Here is a 20,391-nt window from a genome sequence, read left to right on the forward strand (position 1 = left end):
GCACATTATGAAGGGCAAAGTATGGCAACAAAGGCCACATATAATCGCACAGGTAAAGACCTGCATAATGGATGAATGGGGGAGAAATCCAACTGCTAATCGTAACCATCTTGTGTCATCAGTGCCCAAATGCTTAATAAATGCTAATAAAATAGATGGTGAAATTACACAGTGGGAAGCACTTCACTGTGCCAGTATGTTGGAGTCATCAGATTTGATATGAGTATACATTTTCAAAAAATCAATTTACTTCACAAGGTAAAACCATTTGGTGGTAACTGGGCAACAGACAGCTCGGCAAAGAAACAACTCAACGACATCCTTTACCAGTTAGGTTCAAAGAGATTTTTTAATTATATTTAAATGACAACATGATTTAAAATGTTGATAATAAATGTATATAATTGACGAACGAACTTTATTCTGCAGATGGAACAAACTCTATCTTACATTATCTTCTGCAACCAAAATTGCTAATCCTTTATATAAATTGTATTGATTGTAATCATATGATAACGTTATTTAGAATACAATAGGTGACCTGCGAGTAGACAGCACGGTGGCACAGTGGTAACGCTGCTGCCTCGCAGTTAGAAGACCCGGGTTTGCTTTTCAGGTCCTCCCTGTGTGGAGTTTGCATGTTGTCCCCGTGTCTGTGTGGGTTTCCTCCCACAGTCCAAAGACATGCAGGTTAGGTGCATTGGCAGTCCTAAATTCTCCCTAATGTGTGTGTGTGTTTGCGTGCCCTGCGATGGGCTGGCGCCCTGCCTGGGGTTTGTTTCCTGCCTTGCACCCTGTGTTGGCTGGGATTGGCTCCAGCAGACTTCAGTGAGCCTGTAGTTAGGATATAGCAGGTTGGATAATGGATGGATGGACCTGCGAGTACCGCTTAAGGAATATCGTTACTCTCAATGTATTGGGACTCTCATAAAGGAGGTGATTCTGTGGATTTTCCGCCGCCCTACGTTGTCATTTAAATATCATTAAAAAATCTCTTTGAACCTAACTATTACCTAACCGGTAAACAATGTCGCCGAGTTGTCTTTTCACCCAGTTGTCTGTCACCCAGTTGCCCCTGAATGAGATAGAACATCAAATAATGTGTTGTTGTGGTGTTTTCAATATAATACGTGGTCAACAGAATTTACAAATCACTTTTTTTTGTTTTCATTAGCATTTTCCATACCGTCCCAACGTTTCTGAAATTGGGAATTATATTCATTATAGAAACTGTCAGCTTCTTTCTTCCATGTAGCTCTTCATAGAGGTTGCAAATAACTGTAACTCATTTTAAGGTAAATTTTAAAAGTACATGGATGGATGAATAAATGAAACTCCAAAAGTAGTATCGTTTTTACATAATGAAATATGGATATATTGAACATCACCATCTGTTAAATCAACAGCTCTCTCCAGTAAAATAAACTTTGTTAATCTCTTATATGCATAGACTTTACATCAGATTTCATATCCTGTTTTACATTTCCATGATTGCTGCCTGAAATATCTGTCTTTTCTATCTACAAATAGTATGTGTGACACACTTCCTCTAAAACAATCATCCAGTTGATCTGATTGTTGGTGTAACTAATTAACGACTACTTGAACTCTCTGTAGTCATACAATAAACATTACCATCGTCCCCACTTTAAAACAACCACTTATTATTAGGCAGCATGGAGGTGCAGTGGTTAGCACTGTTACTTTACCATTCTTGTTCTTCTTGTCTTGTCTGATTCATGTTTTTTCTTTCTGTTTAATGATTTGACTTTGATTGTTTAAACACATTTGTGCACCATTGGGACTGATAAGAAATACTGTTCATTGTACTGTATGGTATAATGACAAAAAAAAGCAAATTGATTTGAATCCTAATTGAATTCATTTCCAATATTCTGGATTACAAGTCCATCCTGCTTTTCTTAAGGGACTCCACTTCTCCTTCCCACATCCTAAAGACTTGCAGGTTTGGGCACCTGGGAACTGTAAGTTGGCCTACGTGTGTGTGTTTGGTTAGGTGCTGTTGGAGAAAATCTTTTACTAACCATTTAAAATCTCTGACTCTTAGACCCATATGGTTTTTCTAAAGGTGATAGGTAAGCAAGTATTGTTCTAAGAGATGCAACTGTGCTTCAACTTACCCTTGAAAGGAAGCCAGATGATTACAAATACAGCAAAGATGCTTTGTACTGACTTCTGTCAAACTGCTGTAAAGTATGCAGACACTTCTCTAGGAAGCAGCCTCTGATCTTGAGTCTCAGCAACAAGAAAATATTTCATTATTCATGTTTAGATTGTCCTCCTTTACCTTTTTAAGTAAATGTACTTGCCTATAATTTGCATGTTCTCAGCTATATGCTAAAGATAGTCTTGTACATTCATATCTATAAAAGTTTTGTCCACACATACTGTAAAATTGTTAGAATCTTTTTGAATTACAATGCAAGACTAACATCTTGCATGGCATGCACCTGAGACATCTTTGTTAAATAAATATCATATACTTGCTGGAGTCCAGTGAGCCTTTGTATTCAACTGATGATCAAAAAGAGGAATCTCGGCTCAAGAATTACTCCCTAATACTGCATGTGTCTACTCAGCTGTGTAGGGTAACGAATATGAAAATAGGTACATTCAACAGAACAATGAATTAAAACTTTTTATGCTTAACAAAACTATTACATGATTTTATCAATAAAGCATTATACTGTAGAATATCAACAAAATTATTTTTTTTCTTAAATGATAATGGTAGAACTACTATATAGGACACCACAAGTTGGCACGAATAAAATGTTCTAGCTGTGCAGTCAGCTTGGAATGGATAATACCGTCCATGTGACGCCGTGTTCTGTTTGATTTCTAGGAGAAGGATATTCATTCTGGTCTTATTGGGCCCCTGCTGATTTGTAAACCTGGCACCTTAAGTACAGTTTTTGGTCGTCAGCTATCAATTCAAGAGTACTCACTCTTCTTCATGGTATTTGATGAAAACAAGAGCTGGTACATGGATGAGAATATTTCAAGAAACTGTCCAAAACAATGTCAGATTAAGAGAAATGATGAGATTTACAAAACCAACAACATGTTTCCAGGTAAGAAAATGATAATCTTTAATACGAAACATACAACTTCATTAGCTTCATGCATTATTATATCATATTAATTAATCTAACAACATGAAATATATTATTAAGTAAACTGAAAAATACTCTGAGTTAATATTTCCATTCCATGGGTTTAGCAGGTCCTTTGAATGCCGTGCAGTTTTCAAATATATTAAAAGCATGTCATATTATAAATGGTTGAATTTGTGGGTGAAATTGTAGCCCAGTAGGTTGCTATGATGTACTGTGTTCCTTAGATCTCGGTTTGAGTGTTAAGTTCTAGGTTTGATAAGTTTATATAATGTACTGTAGCTGTAGCTTATCCAAATTTGAACTTTCTGTTACAGTGTTTTATTAAAAAAAGGAACTAGGGAATTTGTTTTGGGCCTTAATACAGTAACAGTTCTGGATATGTCTGCTGTCAAGATAGGTATGATTATATATGTTACGGCCAAAACCCGAAATCGGCCAAAGCGGGAAGTGCCCGGCCAAATCGGGAAATGGCCAATGTCAATGTAAATCTTTTCCTTGATTTTGGGATTTGGCCAGCCAGTTTGCAAAATGGCTTGGGGCGATCGGCCAAAGTCGGAAGACAAAAGGCATGAGCAGATATTTGTTGTGCACTTAGTAGTGCACTTGCATCGAGTGTAGCCTTGGTCGCCAGTTGGTGATTGGGGAGACACGACGGTTCGTAGTGATTTTTCTTCTGTGCCTACAGATTCCAGTGTGAGCAGTTTTTCATGCAGAATGGAAAACTCAGTTCTGAATCTGCATCTGAAATTTTTAAGCATCTTCACACCTTGAGCGGACAGTCTTATATCAGCACATCAAATTTCGGCCAGGGAGTTCTCGCCACTTCGCAAAATGGCTGGCCAATTCACTGGTCATTTCTAGTAATTCAGACTTTGGGAACACCTTGCGGCCAAAATGTGAAATGGCTGGCCAATTCAGGAACTTGCCAAAAGGTGATCCTATGAAAGTAACATACTCTAAGTAACCATCTAATGGCCTATGCTATGGATAGGCATCTCTCAACCCTGGAACCTATGGCTATTTCTGGCTTATCTGCTTTCCTCTACACAAACTCAGAATGTGACTCCTTGGAGTCCTTGTGGCTAGAAGGTATAAGGACCTGTCAAACCCCACTGTCCATACTAACCTCTAGAGGATTTCACCTCCAGTATGGCTCCAGTCATGACTGGAGTATTATGCCTTTTTAATTCCCACACTACCTTTGGCCAGACTTTGCCACGAGGAGAGATCATCACCAGAGTATAATTAAACTTTTTAATTTAGCCAGTAATTTCTTGCTGTATAACTAAATAACAAAACTGATTAAATGCATACCATATCTTACCTTCCTTAAATAGCAATCAATGGCTATACAGCAGAGACACTGCCAGGTCTACTAGCTGCTCACCATGAAGTTACACGCTGGCATTTACTAAGTATGGGCAACTTCAAAGAAGCACATGCAGTACACTTCCATGGACAGACATTCACATTTCGAAGAAATGATCAAGAACACCGGACCAGCGTCTACAACTTATATCCCGGTAAATATATTCTCTATATTCTGAATGTAATAGCTTGGACATTATAGAAGTGTACTTTTGAAAGTCAGAAAAGACTATTATTTTTGACAGGCCAATTGGTATTATGAGAATTATGATTCTGAGGTTTTCTGGGGGGTCCAAAGATCTAATTTGGCATTCTTGGACCCCAAAGAACCTCCTGTATTTAGCACCGTGGTTATAACATCAGCTATCTTTTTTGCTCATGAGTACATTTCTGACACTGCACAACCGTTAGGCAGATTTTAGTCATAGCTTAACACAAATCCAGCAGGTCTAAAAATGACTGTTGAGAGTCATCAAAAATTTCAGAATGGTTTATTTCTATAAATAAAAGAGCAAAGTTCCTATTTTGTGTAAAACATGTACAAACCTCAACAATTCATACTTTAATAAGTCGTGAGTATATAGTGTTGCTGAGGCATTTTAGTTTAACCTAGAATTTTTTATCTTTTGAATAAGGTAACAAATACAGTGCCCTCCATCAGGGTCGGATTAAGACGAAATTGGGCCTGATGCTGCAGAAAAAGGCCTATTTTTTCTCGGCATTGGTGCATGTGCATTCGACACTCACCGTACATGCGCACTCAGACCGACCAAAGAGCCTTAATTGCTTGTGACGGAACCAGCCAGCCTTTATTGAACATGAATAATAATAACGACGTAGTATTGTAACAACTCGAGATTAACATCAAACTATGTAACATCAACATTCAATAGCAATTGTCTGAAAAGTGCACTTAATGCAGAACACCTAACAATGAAATACACAAAATTTCGCAAATTCTCTTATGAAACAGAGTAAGAAAAAATGAATTTGCAGAGACATTGGGTCAAAGAGACTCAGTTCAGGCTCTTGAGGGTAAAAATTTTTCCACGATTTAAATTTTATATTAGACCAGAATCCTGTCGAGGATTTTAAAAAAGCGGGCCAACGTTTAGTTTTATCTTTACAGATAACCATTTAAATGGCCATCAATTTTTACTGTACAACTAACTTTCAAGGTGAAAAATTTACTAAGTGGTACTTACCGAACAATAATAAAGTGGCAAGAATCCCCAAGATATTGCAAAAAACGCAGCTAAATTACTAAGTAAACTGTTTAACGTAAAATTAATAGGATTAACTTGAAATCTTCGGTTAACAATAAACACAACGACGTTATAGTTACGTCACAGTGTAAAGAACAATAGTAACTGTATAATAAGTAACGCTGTGTCTAGACATCCGAAAGTCAGACTCCAAATTTCATTCTAAGAATTATTTTGAGGTTAATATAGCAAAGGAAAACTGTTCAGCTTCTGGAAAATTCTCGTCTGTTTTCATCTGGGCCTATTTCAGGAATGGGCCTAATGCTGCAGCATAAATAGCACCCACCTTAATCCGGCCCTGCCCTCCATAATGTTACGGGGATTATTCCTTGATTTAGCCCTCTTTGCAGGTAAGGAATATGTAACAAAGTACTAAATATGACTGCTTTAATATACCTACCATTAATATGTCCCAAAAATTATGGTGCCCTGAAATGTGAGGATTATGTGTAAAAATGTGTCATTTCTACATGCTGTGACCAAAATGTATGCAAATATCCCTAAATTAAAGCCTGCAATGTCCTCTTTAATTCCATCTGAATTGTTTGATTTGTAATTTTAAACTGTGGAGCAGAGGGGAATAATTATGGAGGGAACTGTGCATACTTAACTTTTATGCATATATACTATATTTCCAAAAGTATTGGGACACCCCTCCAAATTATTGAATCCAGGTGTTCCAATCACTTCCATGGCCACAGGTGTATAACATCAAGCATGTAGGCATGCAGATGGCTTCTACAAACATTTGTGAAAGAATGGGTCACTCTCAGGAGCTCAGTGAATTCAAGCATGGTCCTGTGATAGGATGCTACCTGTGCAATAAGTCCATTTTTGAAATTTCCTTGCTATTAAATATTCCACGGTCAACTGTAAGTGGTATTATAACTAAGTGGAATTAATTGGGAACAACAGCAACACAGCCATGAAGTGGTAGGCCACGTAAAATCACAGAGCAGGGACAGCGCATGACTGAAGCTCACAGTGTTCAAAAGTCACCAATTTACTGCAGAGTTAATAGCTACAGACCTCCATACTTTGTGTGGCCTCCAGATTAGCTCAAGAACAGTGCACAGAGAGCTTCATGAAATGTGTTTCCATGCCCAAGCAGCTGCATCCAAGCTTTACATCACCAAGAGCAATGCAAATCGTTAGATGCAATGGTGTAAAGCACACCGCCACTGGACTCTAGAGCAATGAAGACGTGTCCTCTGGAGTGACAAATGACACTTTTCTGTCTGGCAATCTGATGGATGAGTCTGGGTTTGGAGGTTGCCAGGAGAACGGTAATTGCCTGACTGCATTACGCCAAGTGTAAAGTTTGCTGGTGGGGGGGATTATGGTGTGGGGTTGTTTCTCAGGGGTTGGGCTTGGCCCCTTAGCTCCAGTGAAAGGAACTCTTAATGCTTCAGTATAAAAAGCCATTTTAGACAATTTCGTGCTCCCAACTTTGTGGGAACAGTCTGGGGATGGCCCCTTCCTGCTCCAACATGACTGCGCACCAGCGCACAAAGCAAGGTCTATAAAGAGATGGACGAGTGAGGTTGGTGTGAAGTAACTTGACTAGCCTGCACAGAGCCCTGAACTCAACTGGACAGAACACCTTTGGGATGAATTATAGTGAAGACTGAGATTGAGCCTGGCCTTCTCGTCCAACATCAGTGCGTGCCCTCACAAATGCTCTCCTGGAAGAATGGTCAAAAAGTCCCATAAACACATTCCTACACCTTTTGGAAAGCCTTCCCAGAAGAGATGAAGCTGTTATAGCTGCAAAGGGTAGGCCAACTCCATATTAAAGCCTATATATTAAGAATGGGATCTCATTAAAGTTCATGTGTGTGTAAAGGCAGGTGTCCCAATACTTTTGGCATTATAGTACATTTGTATGCATAAAAACCGTAATGCATCCTGAGCTTATATATCATGTGGGTAAAGGTGCCTAACATATAAAAGCTAGTTTGAAAAATTCCTAAATGTGGTTCAAATCCTAATTTATACACAATGCTTCACTGAATTTTTTTCATAATTCTATTATAACCATATCTTCTTTAATGATTAGGAACTTTTGGAACAATTGAAATGACAGCCTCAAAGGTGGGCTCTTGGTTGATAGAATGCAGAACTGGAAATCATCAGCTCACAGGGATGCGTGCTAAATTTTTAATCTACAATCCAAGTAAGTATCAGCCCAGATGATACAAAGTTTTCAACCATGAGGCATTAGTCTGAATTAAATTATAACCTGGGTAATAATGATGTGGGACATGGAGGCCAAACATCAGTCAAATAGAAAGCATGTTCTTTGTTTGTTCCAGTGGCTCATGCACAGTACAAACAGAAGAGGAAACACATGGTGCTTTAAGCACAGATTGAGACAAGTAAACCACTAACTGCCCTAATGGCTCCAGTGGCAGAACTCTGCCATTTATTAAAAGATGCCTACCATACAGTTTATGTATCATATTTTATTGTAATGTTTTCACTTACTTTTTATAGGGCTTTGAGATGATGACTACTGTACTGTATATAATTGGAATTTCAAAATGATTAACTGATTTCATTATCTTATAATAAAAAAAATCATGTCGTCTTTACCTGTGATAGTTACAGATAAGACATGGAAAATAACACAATCTGCATTTGAATAAGAAAAATATATATATTGAATGGTGATGTGGAAACATTACCATAAAAAATACGTATTACCCTTCTTCACCATTAAAAATAAGCACTTTGAAACAGACCATTCACCCACGACCTATTGTTTGGTTATCTCCCAAGAACACTAAATCTGGATGGGACATTGGCTCATCTTGGGACACAATTGCACTTGTGGACACACTAAAATTACAATTATCAATTAACACCTGCATCTTTAAAACTTGGATAAGCAGGAGATACCCTGAAGAAAACTCACATGGGAACAGTAAGAATGTGCTAGCTTCGCATTAACAGTGAATATGAATATGATTTGAATCTCTAAAGCTATGAGGCAGCAGGATTAACTAATGATAATGATAGCCTTCCAAAGTAATTTTATTTTTGGCTGGTGTTATATATTTCTAATATTAATGCCATAGTAGCATACTGTGGCCTGCAGGAGGAGCTCATTGCCCCAAACCTCCAAACACAGCTACATAGTCCACTTCTAGAGTGCAAATATGTATTCTATTTCTCACAAAAATACCTTGGACAGTCTTCTCAGTAGTTTTGTGCACTTTCCAGTCCCTTTAAGTCTCTTTTCTCTTGTCATCCACTTCTCCCAGGTGAGTGTTACCTTCTCCCACCAGGCACTGACTCCCTCAGACAGAGTGGAGGACTCACATTTAAAGCTGGATGTCCATAAAGATGTCTCTAGAAGGCACTTCTGAGTCAGGTGGAATCCTCCTGAATTAAGGCATTTCCAGTATCTTTTGTTAGTTTCCCCTGGCGGCCCACATGGAACCCAACAGGGCAACCCTATGGGACTATAACACTCAGCGGGATCTGCAAGAATCCATACTGTGGTTTGCCAGTAAGGGCACCACTTCCTAATATATAGGAGAATAAACTGTACAGGATAAGCTGTCTCCCATGAGTCTACTTTCTTTAATAACAATCCTTTACATTTATACAGTGCTTTTCTCAATACTCAAAGAGCTTTACATATTGAGTAGGGAGCCACTTCAATAACAACTAACGTGCAGCATTCACCAAAAAGATGCAGCAGCAGCCATTTTGCACCAGTACACTTCCCACACACTAGTTATTAGGTGAAGAATGGGTGAGAAACAAGGTTAGCAAGTTAGAGACAGGGGATGATTAGGATGTCAGAATGACTAGGGTAAATGTCCGCTGCTGGCCCTAACAACATCTCTTCCAGCAACAATCCAAGCATTTCTCTGTTGGTCTTCCATCCAAGTACTGGCTGGGTCCAAACATGCTTAGCTTCTTGTGGATTACCTGTCCTGAAGAACATGTGGTATGGTTGCTGCCATACCAGGAAGGGGACTAACAAGCATCCTGGCTAGTATGTCTCTTTCTTGAGGTCATCCATCCATGATGTTAGCCTCCCAGCCAGGTAAAAGATTCACGTTCATAATAGCTGGGATGTCATTCCTGGTACTGCAGATCATAAGGTGGGATAGGTTACCCAGCCGCATGGATTAGCTACCGAACAGTTGGTTGGCACACTAATAAGCTTGACCTTGGGCACAAAATAACCTAACACTGGCACTGGCTGCAGCTGACACTGTTCACGAACATCCCCTTCCTTCCACAAACCTGGATTCAGTTCAAGGTCCAACCACTGTCTTTATGCTCATGTGGGCATCCAAAAGGTTCACATTTAATGTACACTGGTGATTTTAAACTGGTACTAAAGTTACGTTGCGGTGGAAAGTGATTTCCGTCAGAAGAGCCTATTACTGTCAGCCTTTAATGTTAAAAGCAAGTTCAGCAAATGAAGAATGTATGGCCACTTCTAAATCTTATGATTTTTTTTTAATCAGAATGCACAGAACCACTTGGAATGATGTCAGGAGTAATACAGGATGAACAAATTACATCTTCTGGCCACTATGGTAAGATCATTGTTTTATCTTTAGTTTAAATTAAAGTGTGAGCTGTATTGAATAAACAGTATACATATGTCCCATTGGATATTCATACTAAAACTATAATAAGTTAAAAGATGAGACGTCATATTTAACTGGGTCATCTATGGCACTTGAGAAATAAAATTCCCCAACTCGGTGAGTAATAAGGTATATTCTAAGCACTATTTAACAAATAAAATGTGTGAAAAGATCAGACTCAACACACTTAAAAAGGTTTGGGGCAGCCACCCGTGTATTATCCCTGGCTGCAATGGGCTTTGTTTTTAACACAGAAGTGTCTTCTGACGGAATCCAGACATCAACTGAAACTAGGTTGTAAAAATGGCAGCTTTAAGTGCCAAGACTGAACCGGAAGTGATCTTTTTCTGCCATCACAACTGGAAGTGACATCGACTCAGGTGCCGGAACCGGAAGTGACATTGTCCTGGGCACCATAATCAGAAAGTGCCGTCATCCTAGGCGTCGGAACCGGAAGTGGAGTCTTTGGGGATGAGTCAGACAGGTTTTCCTGTGGCTGGTCTGTAGAGACAACAGAAGAAGCTTTAGCGCACCCTGTCACCCCCTGGCCTGGCATGGAATTACCCTGACTTGGTCCATACAACGTCCTCCTACTTGAACGTGCATGACAATTGTCTACAACATACCTGCTTGGTATAAACAGAATGATGCGGGTAGAGGAGAGAGGCAGTAAGAGATCTATATGGAAGAATTTGTTGCAGATTAAACTGAACAGGCTCAGATTCACCTAATTTTTAACATGTAAGGCTCATTATATGCCACTCTAAAGGTTTAAAAAAATATGAGCTTATTCAGAACCATAAGAATAATCTTGACAATGACTAACTATTCAATTTAACATAGCTTGTTCTTTCCAAATCATCAGATTTTTTTTTTTTCAAAATATTGTGAAGGTTTCCAAAGTACTACATTAGACCACACTACTTGATATCTTCTTTCACCTGGGTATACACCTCTATTATTCTAACTCTTGGTGAATCCAATTCAGGGTCACAGGGAGCCAAAGCCTGCTCAAGAAGTTGTGGGTACAGGTTAGGAGCCAACCCCAGACTAGGCAGATGTCTACTGCAGAACCTGCTCATGCAGAGCCAATTTAGAATCACTTATTAACCTAACACACGCACCTTAGGGAATGAGAGAGGAAAACTGGAGTACCTGGAGAAAAACCTTAAATACCTATTAAAGAACAAGTAAAGTCAGAGTTTGAGCCCAAGATAACAGATCTCAAAGGCAGGCACACTGACCAATGTGCCACCATATAGACCTCTGGGTGAAAAGCCTCATAGAGTAGCTGAAGAAGCAATTTAAGTAGGTGCTGCCATCAACTCAGCCATAATTATTCCATTATTGTCAAGACTTCTGCAGCATCACCTCTTAGTCTTGGATTGTGTGATCTAAACGAAAATTGCTTCTTCAGAGAGGAACTGTGAAAATTTCAGTGCCAGTGTAGGTTCTTGCAGTTTGCTTAAATGCCTGATTGGAAGCACATGGCCCGACATTTTTTTCCTCCAGTTTTAAATTATTAGAAGGCCATTTTTATTTTGACTGATGCCTTTATCCAAGGTGACTTAAAAACATTTGAGATACAATTGACTACATTTAATTATTTTTTTTCCAATTGCCGCACCGGTAGATGAAGTGACTTGCTGATGGTCACAGTGTCAACAGCAGGATTTGAACCCACAGCTTCAGCATTTGAAGTCCCAGGTCCAAAGCGTTCACCACTGTATCACACTGCCCATCCAAACCTGGGTGTAAATGGGGACAGAAGTGGTAGTACAAATGTCCACATTCAAAAATCATTTCACTTATTAAATTTGCCCCTTACTTTAATTGAACTAACTTTATGATTTTCTTTCTTTATCAAGGACTTTTCTTTTGTGTTGCTTGTGTATGATCTTATGCAGATCAGCCTCCCATTTTAATACTCTATGTAGTTTCCAAACCAAAAAAATAAATACATATATTAAAAAAAGAAATAAGATTTAAAATAACTTACCAAGGATCAGCTTAAATAATGCACAGAATGTCTTGTCAAAAATGGGCTTTTATATACTAAATGCTGGGTTGAAAAATACAGAAATGTCACAAAAAAATCATTATAGTCAGAGGTGATGTACTTCAGATAGATAGAGATAGATAGATAGATAGATAGATAGATAGATACTTTATTAATCCCAAGGGGAAATTCACATAATCCAGCAGCAGTATACTGATACAAAGAAACAATATTAAATTAAATAGTAATAAAAATGAAAAGAATTAAAATAAAATTAATGTTCGCATTTACTCCCCCGGGTGGAATTGAAGAGTCGCATAGTGTGGGGAGGAACGATCTCCTCAGTCTGTCAGTGGAACAGGACAGTGACAGCAGTCTGTCACTGAAGCTACTCCTCTGTCTGGAGATGACACTGTTAAGTGGATGCAGTGGATTCTTCATGATTGACAGGAGTTTGCTTAATGCCCGTCGCTCTGCCACAGATGTTAAACTGTCCAACTTTAATCCTACAATGGAGCCTGCCTTCTTAACAAGTTTGTCCAGGCGTGAGGCGTCTTTCATCTTTATGCTGCCACCCCAGCACACCATCACGTAGAAGAGGGCACTCGCCACAACCGTCTGGTAGAACATCTGCAGCATCTTACTGCAGATGTTGAAGGATGCCAACCTTCTCAGAAAGTATAGTCTGCTCTGAGCTTTCTTACATAGAGCATCAGTATTGGCAGTCCAGTCCAATTTGTCATCCAGCTGCACTCCCAGATATTTAAGGTCTGCACCCTCTGCACACAGTCACCTCTGATGATCACAGGGTCCATGAGGGGCCTGGGCCTCCTAAAATCCACCACCAGCTCCTTGGTCTTGCTGGTGTTAAGGTGTAAGTGGTTTGAGTCGCACCATTTAACAAAGTCTTTGATTAGTTTCTGTACTCCTCCTCCTGCCCACACCTGATGCAGCCCACAATAGCAGTGTCATCAGCGAATTCTTTGCACGTGGCAGGACTCCGAGTCATATTGGAAGTCTGATGTATATAGATTGAACAGGACGGAGAAAGTACAGTCCCCTGCGGCGCCCCTGTATTGCTGCACACAATGTCAGACCTGCAGTTCCCAAGATGCACATATTGAGGTCTGTCTGTAAGATAGTCCACAATCCATGCCACAAGGTGTGAGTCTACTCCCATCTCAGTCAGCTTATCCCTAAGGAGCAGAGGTTGGATGGTGTTGAAGGCGCTAGAGAAGTCCAAAAACATAATTCTTACAGCACCACTGCCTCTGTCCAGGTGGGAGAGGGATCGATGAAGCATATAGATGATGGCATCCTCCGCTCCCACCTTCTCCTGGTATGCGAACTGCAGAGGGTCGAGGGCGTGACGGACCTGTGGCCTCAGGTGGTGAAGCAGCAGCCGCTCCATGGTCTTCATCAGATGTGACGTCAGAGCAACAGGCTGGAAGTCATTCAGCTCACTAGGATGTGATACCTTTGGGACAGGAGTGATACAAGATGTTTTCCAAAGCCTCGGGACTCTCCCTGTTCCAGGCTCAGGTTGAAGATGCGCTGTAGAGGACTCCCCAGTTCCAATGCACAGGCCTTCAGCAATCGTGGCGATACACCATCTGGACCCGCTGCTTTGCTGGCACAAAGTCTTTTCAGCTCTCTGCTCACCTGGGCTGCTGTAATTGTGGGTGGGGATGTCTCACCTATGCTGGTATCAGCAGAAGGATGGTTGGAGGATGCAGTACTCCGAGGTGAGAGTGGGTTACTGTGATCAAACCTATTAAAGAAGTTGTTCATTTGGTTTGCTCTCTCCACGTCTGCCTCGATGGCAGCACCCCGCTTCGAGCTGCAGCCAGTGATAATCTTCATCCCATCCCACACTTCCTTCATACTGTTGTTCTGCAACTTCTGCTCCAGCTTTCTCCTGTACTGCTCTTTCTCCGAGCTGGACTCGGAGTTCCTTCTGCACGCACTTCAGCTCATGCTTATCACCACCTTTAAAAGCCCTTTTCTTCTGGTTCAAAAGGCCCTTGATGTCACTTGTAATCCATGGCTTGTTGTTAGCATAGCAGCATACTGTTCTTACTGGAACTACAATGTCCATACAGAAGTTGATGTAATCAGTTGTGCATTCAACAGCCTCTTCAATGTTCTCACTATGTGATCTCAGCAATATATCCCAGTCTGTAGTTTCAAAGCAGTCTCTCAGAGCCTGCTCTGCCTCAGGGGACCACTTCCTGAATGAGCGTGTGTTCACTTTAGATAGATAGATTAGATAAACTTGTACTTTATTTGTCACCAAGAGGAAATGAAAAATTTACAGAAGCTCCAAAAAATAACCAATTTCGCCATTGCACATTCACCAAAATCTCCAGTCCCACCTGTCCAGCATTAAAATAGTGTCTGAACTAAGAGGTGTTTAGCTGCTTCTCCACAGTACACAAAATATCACAGAACCTGAACTTGCTATAACTCGCCATGAGGTATAACAACACTTTCAAACATACAAGCTATACAAACCTGGACACAAACAGATGAACATACACAGGCTTGGTGTGCAATAGAAATAAAATCCTGCAGTACTTCTCTATATTCCCTGCTTTGTGCCCCAATAAATGCAAGTTATCGGAAATATACTAATAATCCAATTGTGCTTCACTCACTCAGAATATGGAACCAATGTAGAAAGCATTTTAAGATGGAGAATCTTTTACCTGTGGCAACTCTACAAGAGAACCACCTTTTTCAACCCTCACAAACATATGCAGTTTTTAATATCTGGAAAACATTTGGGATTAAATTACCTAGAGATCTTTATATAGACAACATCTTTGCATCCTGTGAACAATTACATTCCAAATGTAACTTTCCAGCAACACATTTCTTTCACTATCTACAAATTAGAAACTTTGTTAAACAGAACCTGCTCGATTTTCCTCATCTCCCACCTTCCTCTATGCTAGGAAAAACATTGCTCAGTTTCAAGGACTCAGACAGCATTTCTGCAATATATAAAATTATTTTACAGTCCATCCCTTTCAAAGATCCAAGAGGACAATGGGAAAAGGATCTCTCACTCAACATATCAGAAAAGGAGTGGAAGGTAGCAATGCAGAGAATTCACTCGAGCTCCATATGTGCAAAGCATACAATTATTCAACTCAAAATTATATATCGAGCACATCAGTCTCACTTAAAACTGTCCAAAATGTTTCCAGGGCAAGATCCAACCTGTGAACACTGCGATCAAGCTCCGGCCTCACTGGGTCACATGTTTTGGGCCTGCACCAAATTAACATCATTCTGGACCAAACTTTTTAAGTGCCTTTCAGACAGCCTTGGTGTCACAATCCCTCCTAACCCATTAACAGCTGTGTTTGGTGTTCTTCCAGATGGGCTTAAAGCGGAGAAGGACAATCAAACTGTGATTGCATTCACTACACTTTTGGCACGCAGACTTATTTTGCCAAACTGGAAGAATCCTAACTCTCCTCTTTGAAGTCAGTGGGTAACTGATGTTTTATATTGGAAAAAATCAAATTATCACTTAAAGGATCTGTACAGAACTTTTTCAAAACCTGGCAGGATCTGATCAATAATATTTTAGAATAAGCTCTTAAAACACTGAGGAAATAGATTACCTCCCCATTTCTTTTTCTTCCCCATGTATCTGTATCCGCCTAATAAACTCATCAATTTATTTATTTTTACTATTTTTAAATTTTAGTCCGTTGGCCATGCTCTCTTTCTCAGGGGTGGGTGTTGCTTTGTTTTGAATCCTATTTTTTGTAAAAAAAATTGATCTATTTGTATGGAATGATTACAATAAAATCAAAAAAATTAAAAATACATAAATAAATAAAACAACACTTTCACAGGTAGTGGCAGCAGAAACAAGTGTAATCCATTAGACAAGGTAAATAAATAAAATAATGTGACAATAGGAGACAGGAGTGCTTTAATGAGGAGTTAGGATGAAACTGTGAAACAGATTTGGGAGTGAGAGATATCTTTTTGTTTCCTGTTTTTTGATCTCAGCATTTTTCTACATGTTGCACATTGTCTTGGTGCTGTCACAGAACTGACTATACTTTTAAACGTTTTCAGTGGGTTATCATTTTTACTTCTTACTAACTCTTTGTTGTGTAAATGGACTGCAATTTTCAATAGAATAGAGTCATTTACTTGTTTTGTCTGTCGAGTCTTGACAAGATTTCTCATCAGATGTCCATAGATGGCAGTATGCAGCCTTTTTATCATCTATAAATAATAGAGAAATAAATTCTGGTCTGAGGAGAAAAAGCTAACACACACTAATTTAAAACACTGAATGTGATCACATGTGTTTTAGCCAACGTCTTTATGTTTAAAATAGTACATACAAAAATAAGAATCATGTTAAAATGAGAATATTGAAGCTGATCACTGATATCTGGATGGCACCATTGTGCAGTGATTAGACTTGATTCAGTTCATCATCTGAGGTCTGAATCCCAGGATGTTTTTTGTCTGGGTACTCCCGTTTTTCTTTCCTATCCCAGGAGATGTGCATGCTAAGTTACTGGGCAGTTCTAATCTGGCCCTCTATGTGGCTGAGTGAGCCCAGCAATGGACTGGCAATGCATCCACGGTTGTTACCTGCCTTGAGGCTTGGACAGTCTCCAGTCACACCCATGACCCTGAATTGGATTAATCAATCTTTAAAAATAATTAGATACAGAGTCAAAATGTTGGGGTCCCAAAGGGAGGAACCTGTTTTAATTGCCTATAACAATATGGGAAAAACTGTAATTTAAATAAGTTTGGCAACACCACTGTGTCTTCTTCAATGGTCATTCTTGGACTGAGAATTTAAAAGCTTTGTTACTGGAGGCAGTGCAGTCTATGGGGTTCAGTGTTCTTTATCCGGCTCTCTGTGACTGAGGACAGAAAGGGACACTCAGGTGAGTAGCAGTGTTACATCCAAACTTTCCTATAGTGTCCCCTTTAAATCGTTCCCCTTAAGTGGTGTGTTTGTCTTTTAGTTTTCTGATTTTTTTAACAAAAATGGAAAAATGTCCTAAAACACATTGGCTGTAAATTAATACCTAGAAACAATACATTAAATCATACCTATTGTCAACAATTTGACCTCATCATGATTCAGATATTTCTCCATAATGTGAAGTATTACACAAAGTACTATGGATGGAATGGATATTGTAATATTTCTCAATTTTGCTTAAGGTGACTGGCAACCTAAACTGGCAAGGTTAGACTTTTCCGGGTCAATCAATGCTTGGTCGGGATTGGATACCAAGTCTTGGATACAGGTGAGAATTGAAATAATGCATGTTGTAATAATAGAATAAAATAAAATATTCAGAGCTTCTCTAAATACAGTATGTTTGTAACTTTGTAACATAATCTCATCATCACTTTAAAATGATTTTTCTGATTTATTAACAGTTACAGACCAGTGTTCATAACATGTTATCTAGTAAGACTAATTATTTGTTCATTTGAGTTCATGTTTTCAGACCGGTGGAATAAAAGCACGTTTATTTTCAAATTGTACTCATTTACTATTATTCAATGCTCTGCAGTCATTTAGACTTTGAGGTTTGGACTAAAATTGGCCAACAACATAAGACAAAATGAGTTCATCAATTTTGTATTCATTTTGTTCCTATTTTCTTTAACATTTAAAGTTTGTTTTTAATTTATGCTGCAATGAACACAGTTTGACTGATAATTAAAGTAAATCTCATACTTTCTTAAAAATGAATTAATTCAGTTTTCCTAAATTATCAAAGGTGCATAAATTAATTTTCATTAACAAATCTTCTATTAAAAACACAATGGTTTTGATTTTTTGCAATAAAGAAACAAATACTGTTTTAACCTATTTTCCATCTTTTCAGTTTAACCTGTTCAGTTTCAGACTTGTACATAATTAAGCTGTGATATATGCTGAAAGATATTTTATTGAGTATATAAATTACATTGCAATAAGTAAAACACACTTCAGTCAAAGATACAGTGAACACTGCATTCCAGACATTTGTTTAATGTTAAATCAAGTCAAACAGAGCCCCCATTCCCTACCCAGTTCAGAGAGCTGTGTGAACAGAATGCTCAATAAGACTGAATTCTTCATGTATATACATGACATCAGACATCAGAAATGTTAAGAACAAACCCAGAAAGTTTGAAAATTATAGACGTTTCGAGCGTGCATCTCACAGACTAATTTCACTACGAAACAACGATATTAATGAAGAATGGAGAAGATACTCCCCAATATAATACCACGAGATCAAGTTGGATTTACTTACACCAAACTATTATTAAACCTTTGGTGATTGTTTAGTGCAATATGTACACCTACACTATCTGAATTCCCAGAGGTCCTGTTATCTCTGGGCACAGTTTTGGTATCGCTCAAGGGCAATATCTCTTTTCTCTGTTATAGAAGTTTTGGTGCATACCCAACACACTTCATGTGCTTGGATCACATTACTGTACTAATCTCCAAAAAACTGTTTGTATAAACAATATATTTCACACTAGAACAGAGAAATAGGCAGTACTGCCCATTATCACCAAAGCTATTTGCAGCTGCCATTAAAGCTCCTGCTATCTTTCTCTTGCAACATCTACAAATAAAGGGAATCAAAAGGAAATCTTGGAAAGTGAGAGGATGCCTGAGGAGTGGAGAAGAAGTGTACTGGTGCTGATATTTAAGAATAAGGGTGTGTGTAGGAATGTAGTAACTACAGCGGGATTAAATTGATGAGCCACAGCACAAAGTTATGGGAAAGAGTAGTGGAAGCTAGGTTATGAAGTGAGGTGATGATTAGTGAGCAGCAATATGGTTTCATCCCAAAAAAGATGCGATGTTTGCTCTGAGGATGTTGATGGAGAAGTATAGAGAAGGCCAGAAGGAGTTGCATTGCGTCTTTGTGGACCTGGAGAAAGCATATGGCAGGGTGCCACGAGAAGAGTTGTGGTATTGTATGAGGATGTCAAGAGTGGCAGAGAAGTATGTTATGTAAGAGTTGTACAGGATACTGTATGTACGAGGGAAATGAGACAGTGGTGAGGTCTGTGGTAGGAGTAACAGATGCATTCAATGTGGAGGTGACATTACATCAGGGATCGGCTCTGAGCCCTTTCATATTTGCAATGGTGATGGACAGGTTGACAGATGAGATTAGACAGGAGTCCCCATGGACTGTGATGTTTGCTGATGACACTATGATCTGTAGCAATAGTAGGGAGCAGGTTGAGGAGACCCTGGAGAGGGGGAGATGTGCTCTAGAGAGGAGAGGAACGAAGGTCAGAAGGAACAAGACAGAATACATGTGTGTGAATGGGAGGAAGGTCAGCGGAATGGTGAGGATGCAAGGAGTAGAGCTGGTGAAGGTGGATGAGTTTAATTAAATACTTGGGATCAACAGTACTGAGTAATGGGGATTACGGAAGAGAGGTGAAAAAGAGAGTGCAGGCAAGGTAGAATGGGTGGAGAAGAGTGTCAGGAGTAATTTGTGACAGACGGGTATCAGCAAGAGTGAAAGAGAAGGTCTACAGGACAGTAGTGAGACCAGCTGTGTTATATGGGTTGGAGACGGTGGCACTGACCAGAAAGCAGGAGACAGAGCTGGATGTAGCAGAGTTAAAAATGCTAAGATTTGCACTGGGCGTGACAAGGATGGATAGGAGTAGAAATGAGGACATTAGAGGCTCAACTCAAGTTGGACGGTTGGGAGACAAAGTCAGAGAGGCGAGATTGCGTTGGTTTGGACATGTGCAGAGGAGAGATGCTGAGTATATTGGGAGAAGGGTGTTAAGGATAGAGCTACCAGGTAAGAGGAAAAGAGGAAGGCCTAAGAGAAGGTTTATGAATGTGGTGAGAGAGGACATGCAGGTGGTGAGTGTAACAGAACAAGATGCAGAGGACAGAAAGATATGGAAGAAGATAATCCGCTGAGGCAACCCCTAACGAGAGCTGCCAAAAGAAGAAGAAG

At 39.4% G+C, this 20,391-nt stretch overlaps 1 protein-coding gene across 1 annotated transcript in view; it reads left to right on the forward strand.

Annotated features, from left to right (window-relative positions):
* The window catches only part of f8 (coagulation factor VIII, procoagulant component), a 131,231-nt gene that overhangs the window by 90,930 nt on the left and 19,910 nt on the right, over nucleotides 1-20,391 (forward strand). Inside the window, exons 16-20 of the mRNA XM_039766528.1 lie at nucleotides 2,867-3,095; nucleotides 4,478-4,663; nucleotides 7,833-7,949; nucleotides 10,264-10,335; nucleotides 17,609-17,694. Coding sequence (XP_039622462.1) covers nucleotides 2,867-3,095; nucleotides 4,478-4,663; nucleotides 7,833-7,949; nucleotides 10,264-10,335; nucleotides 17,609-17,694 — 690 coding nt within the window. The remainder of the gene's footprint in view (nucleotides 1-2,866; nucleotides 3,096-4,477; nucleotides 4,664-7,832; nucleotides 7,950-10,263; nucleotides 10,336-17,608; nucleotides 17,695-20,391) is intronic.

This window comes from Polypterus senegalus, chromosome 10, assembly GCF_016835505.1.
Source record: "Polypterus senegalus isolate Bchr_013 chromosome 10, ASM1683550v1, whole genome shotgun sequence".
Taxonomy (NCBI): Eukaryota; Metazoa; Chordata; class Cladistia; order Polypteriformes; family Polypteridae; genus Polypterus; species Polypterus senegalus.